The sequence below is a fragment of the Dreissena polymorpha genome, chromosome 13, assembly GCF_020536995.1.
Source record: "Dreissena polymorpha isolate Duluth1 chromosome 13, UMN_Dpol_1.0, whole genome shotgun sequence".
Taxonomy (NCBI): domain Eukaryota; kingdom Metazoa; phylum Mollusca; class Bivalvia; order Myida; family Dreissenidae; genus Dreissena; species Dreissena polymorpha.
The window spans coordinates 61299776-61313215 of NC_068367.1; the positions used below are offsets into that span (position 1 = coordinate 61299776).

General features: G+C 37.4%; 1 protein-coding gene across 1 annotated transcript in view; it reads left to right on the forward strand.

Moving 5' to 3' along the window:
- The first annotated feature begins 829 nt into the window (after positions 1-829).
- Positions 830-13440, forward strand: part of LOC127855674 (serine/threonine-protein phosphatase 6 regulatory ankyrin repeat subunit A-like) — a 99007-nt gene continuing 86396 nt past the window's right edge. The window contains exons 1-6 of the mRNA XM_052391429.1: positions 830-968; positions 3279-3362; positions 6754-6903; positions 7379-7579; positions 9483-9635; positions 10273-10476. Of these exons, the coding sequence (XP_052247389.1) occupies positions 915-968; positions 3279-3362; positions 6754-6903; positions 7379-7579; positions 9483-9635; positions 10273-10476 (846 nt within the window). The 5' untranslated portion in view covers positions 830-914. The remainder of the gene's footprint in view (positions 969-3278; positions 3363-6753; positions 6904-7378; positions 7580-9482; positions 9636-10272; positions 10477-13440) is intronic.

The window sequence follows — 13440 nt, forward strand, 5'->3', positions numbered from 1 at the left end:
GTCTAATGGATAGGGTGTCCGCCTAGAGACTGGCAGGTCATGGGTTCGATCCCCACCGTGGGAACGTTCTTTAGATCTCTCCCAAGTACACCAAGTACTGTTTCAAGGCCAAGGAAACGGACTCGAGAGCGTTTAGGCTTTCGATGCAATCCAGCTAAAATAAATATGTTTAAAGTAACAAGATTTGTTGGTAGTTCTAACCAAGTACTTACCTGGTAATAGCGCTGAGCTTCGTAAATTGTCCAAAACACGCGTTTTTAAATTTGAAAAAAAAGTATTTCTTATGCCTAAGAAAACTAAACTAAACGTTTGACAATGCTTAATTTCACGTTTCATCAAGCGCACAGCTTTAATTTGAAGTTGGAAAGCTTGCAAACTTAATGAGGTTATTGATAAACAAGGGACATTACTCTGCCAAAAATACACGGGGAGTGTCTAACTCAGACATTCATAAAACCGGGGTCTTGGCTTTGTACAAAAAAATAAAAATACGAGGAATATTGTTTTTGATGCTGGAATTGATGGCTCAGGTTTTAATATGTAATGTTATGATTTTGTAAAGTAACATCTTTAAATTACAAATAAAATCAACTTCAATCAAATCAACAGTAATGCCATCGTTATTAGATCACTTCTCTCAGCGCGTGTGAAGGATAACAAATGAATTATTCTTCGAATAGCAGAGCTTAACACGTTTATTTCGTGCATTTCAAAAGTTTGCCCATATTGGCGGGCCTAACCTGAACAGGTAACAACGGGCCAATGAAATTCGCCACTTTTTAGTGTAGATAAACTCCGAAGCCTATCCGAAATAAACCAAAATGGAGATCGCAATGTCAAAATGAGTTGGAGCTTGCCAATAAATTCAACAATATTTAATAAGTGATTGAATAACAATTTGTATTAAATTATCAATGCAATTGAAAATGCGTTTAGAAACGTTAGTATTGCAACAGCTAGAGGAAGAGGTAACGAAATATTGCAAACACAGCTACTGTAAAAGTTAACAACTTGAAGTTCAAGTGGTCGAACTTCTTTGCGCGTGATTGTTTTCCAGCGTTTTATGCTCGTATTAGCGATTCTCGGTAATGTCAATGATTACTTGATAGGTTAGACGGTAAAGACAGAGAAATGTCATTTCAAAAAGCATGAATGAGTTTCATGGTGAAAGTCTATTTGGTCCCTTTTATGCTTTGAAACATAGTGTGGTTAATATTTCCTGATTGACTTTGTGTATCAGTGAGTCTCACCTGTTTCAATTACTGCTCTCTTTTCACATAAAAGCATACAAACTCTCAGGTTATGTTTTCCCATTCAATTTTATTTTGGAACAGAAGTTAACCTGGTATGGCCATATGAGTTTCAAACATAACTAACATCTGAGCTAACCGGACAACTGGTTGTTACCCATACACTGTATACTCCGCCAAAATTGTACGCCTATTAGTAGAACTCACACCACTAAAGGCACTCGCTCCATGAAAAGTTATCCAATTTAAAGTTAACAAGAGTAAAATTCAACAGTGTATTTCTCAAAGCTATGATAGTGACTTAGTCTGACTAGAATCATTGCACAGTGCTTATACAGGGCTCGGGCTAGGGGGCGACGTGAGCGACTAAGTCGCTTTCTTACGCCAAACGCCGCCTAAAATTTAAGAAATTGAAGATAAAAAGCGACTTCCAATCTCCCTCTTATCGGAATTTGTTTACATCCGGTTTTCTTGATGTCAAGGTCTGACTCAATTTTCCAATACACAATACGCAGCCCAGAGCGTGTCGCAATTGAGTGACAGGTAATTTGAGGTAAACCCCGCCCTGATTCTCCCAACCTCCGAACTTATCTAATTTGCGATCGATATTGGTCAAGTCAGCATTCAAGTCACATGGTAGCTGGCCAATCAACATTGAGTTCGCTCACACATAATATTGGGTCATTCATGCGCAGACGCTCTATACTTGGAAATACACAGTTGATATTGTCGTCTGCCAACACTATAGCGGCCGATGGCAAACATCGTATTTAAAGATAAAAAAATAAAAAGGAGCCTAACAATAAAAAAAAAATTCTAAATTGATCACTTTACATTTCTACCGACTAAAAGATCTGAATTAACAAAAGGATGATAATTAAATAATTAGATCTATGTCGATGATGATACGCCTTTCTGCAGATTATCGTTTGAAATTAAAAGGTGATAATTGAGTTGTTTTTTACCCACAAACTATGCTATTGTAAAGCAATATGTCAATCAAATTGTATATTAATTACGAATTTGCTAGGTTTTAGATTTCATTTTTTTGCTGTCAAACAATATGCACAATTTGTTTCATGTGCGTAACGCATACACTTTTTCGGACTGTCGTTTTTGGATACATTATTTTTTCGTCGATTATAATTAAAGTTTGAAGTTCTTTAAAGAAGAAATAGAATGAAGAATACAGATGGGGTGATGCGGACGGTGTGGTTTATCATATTTTGAATTGTATTCACATGAAATTTCAATTGGAAAGACTATAAAAAATAACAAATAATTATTAAGAAAGCATATGTTAAATGTCATATTTCAAACATAAATATTTATCGGGTATGACAGTTTTATTAAGCTTATGTTATCTACTGCTTCATAAACATTTTATCTTTGAAATACTTTAGTCTGTATAATATGATTTTTACATCAAAATGGATTGAATATATAGAGCTAGTAAAATTTAGTTATTTATCTGTTGTGTCTTTTATTACTTTGTTAATTAGAACTGCTGGAAAAATTAAGATACACAAAAGAAATATAATTATGTGGACTACAGTGGTATACTTCAATAATGTGATACACATATATGTGTGTTGTAACGCCCTACATGCAAACCCTTGTGTCCGAGTCTCTCCACTTCTCCCTAGAGTCTCCTCACTTCTCCCTAAATCAGTGTCCAGGGAGAAGTCTCTTCTCCCTAAAATTTGAGCCCAGCGTGAGCCTGTTATGAATGTGAGATTACTGGCTGCTGGTTCTTTTGTAGACAATGCTTGCACCCTGTTTAATATCATCCCACTGCTGCCTCTCAAGTGTCAGCAAAAATTGTGAACATCTTTAAAACAAGAAGCCAAACTTAAATTACATGTGTAAGGCTTATATGTCCATGGAGATAAATGCAAATTAACAGAAAAGATTGCCATTCTCGTCCAGCTTTCCATATCCTGCCACTTTTAAGCATTACCTTTTGTGTTCCTAGATCTTTACCTAGTGAACTTAACTTGCTGATTCTGGATTTTTTCTTTCTTGTAGCCCCCTCTCGTCCAGGCCTGTTTCCATGGCGACCCAGATGAGGTCAGGGCTCTGCTGTACAAGAAGGAAGATGTAAATTATCAGGTATTATTAATTGTTCAGAGAAAATTTCAACACTTTTGTTACGTTTGTAAATATGCAATATGCTCTATCAAACAGGGCTTAATCCATTTGTATTAATTGTCGTCCCAGAATAGCCTGTGCACTTTCCATCCAGACTGTATTTTCACTAAGAAAAGACTTCTTTAAACAAAAAATGCCATAAAAGTGTAAAGTGTCTTAACTGATTAGCACCTACAGAATGCACATGCATTAAACCCCGTTATCTCAGAATGCCACTGTTATGTATATAAGTCTGATTGCATGGAAATCCTTAGCCTGATTTTGAGACTCTCAATGTTTTTTTCCACCATTTTGGGAATGGGGCAAGGTCCGTTAGCTTGAAAAAAAATCACCACATTTTGGCTAACATTGGGAAATAAGTGTTGTTGTTTGTTTGGCTACTTCAAAATTAAAAATCAAAGTGTTTTAAATATTTTATTTAAACTTTAAGAGCTGTATGGAAGATGAATTTAATGTTGAGATCTAAAAAAAATTTTTTTTTTTAAACCTTCAATCGGAAATTTTAAGATCCCATTTTTATAATTGGAAATGGTGCTGTTCCCAAATTTGCGAGGAAAAGAACACTGGCTCTTGAGTCAGTTTCGTGGGCAGAAGCAGTTCTTGGTGTATGAAGATCCTGAGAACACCCCCAATGTAGGTATTGAAAGCTGAAATGCCTGATCGCTAGGCGGACACCATACCTTTTTTAGCTCATCTATTTTTTGAAAAAAAATTATGAGCTATTGTCATCACCTTGGCGTCGGCGTCGGCGTTGGCGTTGGCGTCGGCGTCCGGTTAAGTTTTGCGTTTAGGTCCACTTTTCTCAGAAAGTATCAATGCTATTGCATTCAAACTTGGTACACTTACTTACTATCATGAGGGGACTGGGCAGGCAAAGTTAGATAACTCTGGCGTGCATTTTGACAGAATTATGTGCCCTTTTTATACTTAAAAAATTGAAAATTTTGGTTAAGTTTTGCGTTTAGTTCCACTTTTCTCAGTAAGTATCAATGCTATTGCATTCAAACTTGGTACACTTACTTACTATCATGAGGGGACTGGGCAGGCAAATTTAGATAACTCTGGCATGCATTTTGACAGAATAATGTGCCCTTTTTATACTTAGAAAATTGACAATTTTGGTTAAGTTTTGTGTTTAGGTCCATTTTATTCCTTGAGCATTAAAGCTATTGCTTTCATACTTGCAACACTTACTAACTATCATAAGGGGACTGTGCAGGCAAAGTAATGTAACTCTGACTGGCATTTTGACAGAATTATGTGCCCTTTTTATACTTAGAAAATTGAAAATTTGATTAAGTTTTGTGTTTAGGTCCACTTTATTCCTACAGTATCAAAGCTATTGCTTTCATAGTTGCAAGATTTATGAACTATCATAAGGGGACCGTGCAGGCAAAGTTATGTAACTCTGACTGGCATTTGAACGGAATTATGGGCCCTTTATACTTAGAAAATTGAAAATTTGGTTAAGATTTATGTTTTGGTCCACTTTACCCCTAAAGTATCATAGATATTGCTTTCATACTTGGAACACTCACAAACTATCATAAGGGTACAGTAAAAGGACAAGTTGCATAACTCTGGTTGTCATTGTTACGGAATTATGGCCCTTTTTTGACTTAGTAACTTTTAATATATGGTTAAATTTTGTGTTTCGATTCACTTTACTTCTTAAGTATCAAGGCTATTGCTTTCAAACTTCAAATACTTACATGCTATCATGAGGTTACTGTACCTGGCAACTTGAATTTTACTTTGACCTTTGAATGACCTTGACTCTCAAGGTCAAATTATTAAATTTTGCTAAAATTGCCATAACTTCTTTATTTATGATTAGATTTGATTGATACTTTGATGAAACTACTCTTACCTGACATACCACAATAGACTCCACCCAAACCATCCCCCGTGCCCTCCCCTCCCCCCCTCCCCCCCTCCCCCCCTCCCCCCCCCTATTTTTTTTTTTTTTTTTTTTTTTTTTTTTTTAAGATCATCTCACAAATGACCACCACACCCCTCACACTATACCCCCACCCCACCCCCCCCCCACCCCCCCACCCCATTTTTTTTTTTTTTTTTTTTTTTAATTTTTTTTTTTTAAGATCATCTCACAAATTACCACCACACCCTCACATTATACCCCCCCCCCCCCCATTTTTTTTTTAAAAATGGTTATGTTTGAAATACCGTCCAACCATCGCACCCAAAACCCCCCCCCCCCACCATCGCCCCCCCAACCCCCCCCCCCCCCTGATATATTTTTTTTTTTTTTTTTTTTCGCTTTTTTGGAAGATAATGTAATAAATGTCCACAACCCCACACTATACACCCCTCTTCACTCCACTCCTCCCTCCTTTGTGATTGAAAATGAGAGTCCCTTCACCTTTAAAAAGAAAATAGATGAGCGGTCTGCACCCGCAAGGCGGTGCTCTTGTTTTGCCATGTCACAACCCCACTTTTTGTGTCTTTTAGTCTTAATTTTGTTTCCTATCCAGCTTTATAAGTTGAACGTTAGTAAATATAATGTTAAAAACACTTTAATTCTCAATTTTGTAGCATTTGTTTGCAAAACAATAACAACACGTATTTTCAAATTTTAGTTTAAATGCAGCCATTTTCCCAATCCAAAGGGACCAGGCCCCATTCCCAAAATGGTGAAAAAACACTGTTATTAGTGATTTTTAGGGACCAGCTCAGTAACACCTGATTTGTGGTGTTTCCGGTGATCATTTTAATAAGACACTTGTTGAAATTACAGGTAGATTGCGAATATCTGGCATGATTTTACTGCTGAAATAAACTGCCAAAGAGAGGTGTAGCTTTAAGTGTTCAGATTGGCCAGAATTGATATGCAGTTAATACAATGCTCAGACTGCAGGCAGGTTTTAGTTAAATAAAAATGTAATTGACGGATGTTTGTAAATTGCATATCAACATTTTTGGCGAAGTCAATATGGCTTTGATCTTAAGTAAAGTGGGCTGCTCAATGGTGACGAAATTCCCATGTTGCACACTCAAGGAACCAGGCATATAAATGCTTTCTATCCATGTGCACAAATTATTGTGCTATTGTGACTATATTTATAATTTGATTACTAGATGATAAGCCGGAATAACATTTATCTTGCACCGTCTGGGCTGTCAGGCTAGTGCGTAATATGAAAACTGTCAATTTGAATAAACTCCATTGCAATGAATTCAAGATGTTATCGTGTCAGTCTCCCGTGAACATGCAGTCCATGACTACTGTCAAAGTAAAAGTAATCAATTGCATTTAAAATGGTTTGAATATTTAATTTGTTTACTATTCAAAAATTAAGGGTGAATAACTGTGTGTGTCGTTTTGTTCAAGGATTCTGAAAAGCGCACCCCTCTGCATTCTGCTGCTTACTGCGGTGAGCACGAGATAGCAGACCTACTCATCATGAATGGGGCCCGCGTGAACACGAAGGACAACAAGTGGCTGACACCCCTGCACCGCGCGTGCTGCTCAAAGAGTGAGGTAGGGAAACGGGGCTTAATTATGTGCGTAAAGTGTCATCCAAGATAAGCCTTGCAGTCAGCCCATGCTTAACAGGGCTGACACTTTCAGCCTAAACTGAATTATAAAAAGAACTATCGAATATCTAAGTCACATGCTAAGGTGAATGTTATCATGCAAAAATAATAAAGATTGAAATTCACGTTTTCTATCCCAAACAGGAGACAGTAAAAGTTCTTTTGAAGCATTATAATAAAATTTAAAATGTGGATGTTTTCTATCTGAAACTGGAGACATTTAAAGTCCTTTTGGCATATCATAATGAAATTCTTAATTCACATGTTGTCTTTCCCAAACAGGGACAGTAAAAGTCCTTTTGGCGTATCATAATGAAATTTGGAATTTTAATGTTGTCTGTCCCAAACAGGGGACAGTAAAAGTTCTTTTGGCGTATCATAATGAAATTCTGGATCCAAATGTTGTCTATCCCTAACAGGAGACAGTAAAAGTCCTTCTGAAGCATCAGGCTGACGTGAATGCTCGGGACAAGAACTGGCAAACTCCTCTACATGTTGCGGCTGCAAACAACGCCGTTCGCTGTGCGGAGGCCTTGATACCACTCCTGACCAATGTCAACGTCTCAGACCGAGGAGGCCGGACCAGCCTTCATCATGCTGCGTTTAACGGACATAAAGAGGTTTGTTCTTGACATGGGTTGGTCAAATACAGGAGTGGATTCGGTTACTGAAAGAAGACTCCAAGGAAAATAGACTTGGGCTGTAACCTTCTCCTTTATGGTTATCGGTGTTTTTTTCTCACCATTTTGGGAACGGGAAGTGATTCCTTTGGATATGAAAAAAAAGTCAGTTTGACTTAAATTGTGAAATTAGTGTTGTTTTTTGCTTACCAATACTTCAGAATTAAGAGTAAAAATGTTTTCAAAATTATATTTACTAAGATTCAACTGATAGAGCTGGATTGTAGATTACCTTAATGTTTGGATTTACTTATAAAAAAAAAGACATAAAGAGGCTGGGACTTAGTTTAAACATATTTTTTAAGCTCTATTGCATTAACAGCCTAAGGCTTATTGAAACGCTCCTTAGTCCGTTTCCTGGGTTTCCTGGGTTAGAGGCCACTGACAAAATCCCATATCTCTGACTTGCTATTTAGCAGAATTTTGTCCATTATTATTGCAATGAAGTGCATGTTAAAGCAAACATACAATGTATCATTTAGCAACTGATTCAATTAAAACTTCAAGTACTATGTCTTTTTGGTCATTATCATAGGTCCTCAACAGAACATGTAGATTATGCTATCCAACTGAAAGAAAAGTAGAGCGTACTGTCCTGAGACAGCTTTTGTCAAAACAGTAATCATGTTTTCCATTTTATGTTTCAGATGATCATATTTATGCCCCCCTTCGAAGAAGAGGGGGTATATTGCTTTGTTCATGTCGGTCGGTCGGTCCACCAGGTGGTTTCCGGATGATAACTCAAGAACGCTTGGGCCTAGGATCATAAAACTTCATAGGAACATTGATCATGACTTGCAGATGACCCCTATTGATTTTGAGGTCACTAGGTCAAAGGTCAAGGTCAGGGTGACGCGAAATAGTAAAATGGTTTCCAGATGATAACTCAAGAACGCTTATGCCTAGGATCATTAAACTTGATAGGTAGATTGATCAGGACTCGCAGATGACCCCTATTGATTTTCAGGTCACGAGGTCAAAGGTCAAGGTCATGGTGACCCGAAATAGTAAAATGGTTTCCGGATGATAACTCAAGAACGCTTATGCCTAGAATCATGAAACTTCATAGGTAGATTGATAATGACTGGCAGATGACCCCTATTGATTTTCAGGTCACTAGGCCAAAGGTCAAGGTCACGGTGACCCGAAATAGTAAAATGGTTTCCGGATGATAACTCAATAACGCTTATGCCTAGGATCATGAAACTTGATAGGTAGATTGATAATGACTCGCAGATGACCCCTACAGATTTTCAGGTCACAAGGTCAAAGGTCAAGGTCACGGTGACCCGAAATAGTAAAATGGTTTCCGGAGGATGACTCAATAACGCTTATGCCTAGGATCATGAAACTTGATAGGTAGATTGATCATGACTTGCAGTTGACCCCTATTGATTTTCAGGTCACTATATCAAAGGTCAAGGTCACAGTGACCGGAAATAGTAAAATGGTTTCCAGATGATAACTCAAGAACGCTTATGCCTAGGATCATGAAACTTCATAGGTACATTGATCATGACTCGCAGATGACACCTATTGATTTTCAGGTCACTAGGTCAAAGGTCAAGGTCACGGTGACCCGAAATAGTAACATGGTTTCCGGATGATAACTGAAGAACGCTTATGCCTAGGATCATGAAACTTTATAGGTAGATTGATCAGGACTCGCAGATGACCGCTATTGATTTTCAGGTCACTAGGTCAAGGTCACAGTGACAAAAACATATTCACACAATGGCTGTCACTACAATGTAGAGCCCATATCGGGGGCATGCATGTTTTACAAACAGCCCTTGTTTCTATTTTGTATTTCAGATGATCAACTTTTCAATTTATATTTCAGATGATCAAATTGCTATTAGACCAGGGAGCCACAATCAATGCGTTTGACAAGAAAGATCGCCGCGCCATCCACTGGGCAGCTTACATGGGCCATGTGGAAATAGTCAAGTTACTGTACGAACACGGGGCTGAACTCAACTGCCAGGATAAACAGGTAAGAACTCTATAGAAATTGCGGTAGTGATGGTAGTGGTGGTAGATATGATTTTGATATTGATGACGAGTATGAGTAGGAGGGTGCAGTTGTTGGTGATTGTGAAAATTCTGGTGATTATTATGAAATAACTGCTGTTATTGCTACTGCAGCTGATGAGGATGATGTATACTATTTCGCTTTAGTGAATTTTTATCCTAGACAAACATGCATATCCCATGTCTCAACCTCTGGCATGCAGGTTGGTGAGCTGAAACTGTTGTTGTTGATGACGACCGATACGCTGTTGTTGCTACTGCAGCGAATGATGATTAATTATATTCAGTTCCTCCAGTGTTTTTTTCCGGTTTAAATCGGGCCTGTCATAGAGACCCATTCCAAATGGGGAAAAAATAATATTTTTCAGAAATACAAGTTCCTATTTAAAGGTTTCCTAAAAAATAATATGTAAGTTAAACCTTAGTAGTATATTACCAGTATTTAAAACACTTATTCACAAATGTAAAGGATTGGTAAGCAACAAATAAAACACATCAATTTCCCAATTTTAGTGGACACCACACAGGCAAATCCGGGACGACACTTTACGCAGATGCATTAAACCCCCTTTTCACATAGAACGGCCCATCTGTTTCAGATGTACACGCCACTTCATGCGTCAGCTTCCAGCGGCCAGGTGAGCGTGGTTAAGCTACTACTGGAACTCCACGTAGATGTGGATGCGGTGAATTGCTATGGCAACACGGCGCTACATGTGGCCTGTCACAATGGGCAGGATGTCGTAGTCACTGAGTTGCTCGAGTTTGGCGCTCAGATTAATGCTGTCAATAACATGGGTTTGGTAAGGATATTTTAGCATTAGTAGTAGCAAATATTGTCAATGGTTTGAAATGGAACCCCCATCGCCGGTGTGGGGTCTGGTGGTTTCGTAATAGCTTCTCTTATATATTACCATTATCATTAACCAAAATAGCTCATGGGTCAGACCTAGTATCTTAGTAAAGTGGTATACTACAAATACTAGGATCTCTGTTTCGATCCTGGCTAAGTCACATAACTTGTTTGGGGTTTGGTTATGAAATCCTCTCTGCGGCCATTCTCCTGCTTCTGATTCAAATAGGGCAGTTGTCCGTGAATGGCTTAAGTACCATACAGCAAATGGATGGAATATTATTTTAAGGTTGGGGCATAAAAACGAAATAGGGGGTGCATTTATTTTTAAAGGGTGCAGTAGAAAAATGAAAGGGTGGCTCTCCCTGGGATTCCTCTTTTGCTTTATCCCTAGTTGCAGAGTTCTGAGCCGGGAAGCGGACAACGACAACAAGCGAGGCATGGTATTGTAATGCGCATGGGGGTTAGAGGGTTAGGGAAAGGGTGAGGGTTAGGGGTCGGGTTTGGTTTAGGGTTAGCCTTAACCCATACCTTAACCCTAACCTGACCCCTAACACTAACCCTAGCCTAACCTTAACCAAGGGTTATCTCCCCTATACCATGCCTCGCTTGTTGTAATTGTCCTCTTCCCTTCTGAGCCATTGAACTGAGGATATTGATTCAAAAAATCAATGTGAAGCTTGTTTGTATTTGTGTGTGATCAATGGAACGAAGTGAACAATGGAAATTTCTGGATTAATTTTAATACTAAAACTACTTAACTTTTGAACCTGCCTGAAATGAGACATATAGAGAATACTAGGTTAGCGTTGAATACAGAGAAGTTTATGTTGCGAGGCTTAGAACGCCGGAAGCGCGAGCCTTGGCGAGCGCTTTCGGTGTTCGAGCCGAGCAACATAAACTTCTCTGTATTCAACGCTAATCCTAGTATTCTATTTATCCCATTTGATTTTTTCAACGTGACATTTAACATAAATAGATCTAAAAACCTTAACAATAATTTTAATTCAGTCATAAAAGCGCTTAAAATCTAACAAATGTAACCATGCGTAGTGATATACATGTATTTGTTCTGGTACGCAAAATAGTCTTTAAAAAATTCACACACAAACTGTAAAACAAGTAAAAATATCACCATATGCCTACATTCAATTTTACGCAGTGTGTGAATTTTAACACATTACGACCGCGAAAAGAAGATTTTACTTTACTATAATTCATTTTATTTTCGAAAGAAAATGATCAAAATCCAATATGGCGGCGATTGCTCCTGACAAAATGCTGTCGATGTCAACATACATGTACACCATCGACGACCTAGTTCTGGCTACCATAACTTTAAATGTCGCTTTTTATAATTTTTGACTGGCGCGACTTTGTACAGGTGTGTCAATACTAAATAAACTGTACGCTGAAGTTTCTTTAGCTATCGAAGACCATGACAATTTTGACGAGTAAACAGACAATTGCAGCGACTGACACTTTATTTGACAAAATATACAGGGCAATACGTTTTCCGACTTCGGACGACGAATTTAAGGACGCGCAGAATGTGTTTTTTATATAAAATTATGGGTGTGCCGTGTGTGATCTGATGCATCAATGGCGTCCATGTTAAAATCATTTCCCCGAGAACAGGGAACGACAAAAGTACAAACAAAAATCAAAACACGTAAGAACTAGTATCTTACCTTTAATTATCCTTTAAAATCCATCTAATAATCCATTTAACTCAATAATTGACGATTTTGCATCTAGGGTCTTTAATAATTATTTTAGCATAGTTAAATAAAGACCCTTATGCCATTCTATCACTTTATTCAAATGAGTTTATGAACGCGATAAACTTTCTCATTCGTCACACGCTACGTCATGTACTCTACATTACTGCTGTTCAAATGAACCGGAGCAGTTTATCTAATAATAGCCGTTGGTAAACTCGGTTGCATTTGCAGATTTCTGCTTACAAACATAATTATGTTTAAACTTGCACAATGTTTTATTTATCTATGGTAGATGCCCTTATTGTACGAGAAAATAATTTAATATATAAATACACAAAGAATGGAAAACATTCCAGTACACGACAGATAAATGAGTAGAAAATACCCGTGTACAAAATGGGACGATCCCAATTCCAGTGTGGTGCTATTTTTATCATCTGATACTTTACACAGCTCTATGCTTAACGTGAATTAAATAGGAAAGCAAACATAGCAGATTATTCATGAACTATGCGATATGTGTATGGCTTGTTGTACATGTTTAATATTTAAGTTAAATGTCAAAAGTATATGCTTTGGTTATAAACAATGCATATTACACGAAATAAGGAAAATGTGATCAATTGACAATTCAGATGTCGACATACAGTACATGTAGAAAACATGTGAAATAAGTCGCGTTTATAATAAATCGTCAAAAAAAATGGGGAAAATGAAGCAATAAGTATGTCATTTTATGACGCCATCAATCAGCTGATTCATTATACGGATGGCAAAAAATTATGTCATATGACTAGATTTAAAGGTTGAAAGTTATAATTTTGAAGCTTAAGTTTTGTCGACTTTGTTTCTTATGAAAAATCATTCAGTGGTAAAGTAAATATAAATAAAAAAATAACAAAACAAAAATCGTGTAATTTTATATTTTATTTCAACATTTCTTTTGGTGAATATGTCATATATTTTTTTTTTCTGCAAAATATGCACATTTTCTTCTAATGGGTGACATAATTCGATCAATGAACCAAACAATATCGACCTTATTTTAGCGCATATCGCATGACGTCATTTAAAAAGTAGTCCGTGCACGCGACAGGTATATTCCACAGTGTTGAATACAAGCAAGTATATTCCACAACGTGTTATACCGTCAATGTCGCGGTGAAAATGGGATAAAATATTTTTGATCT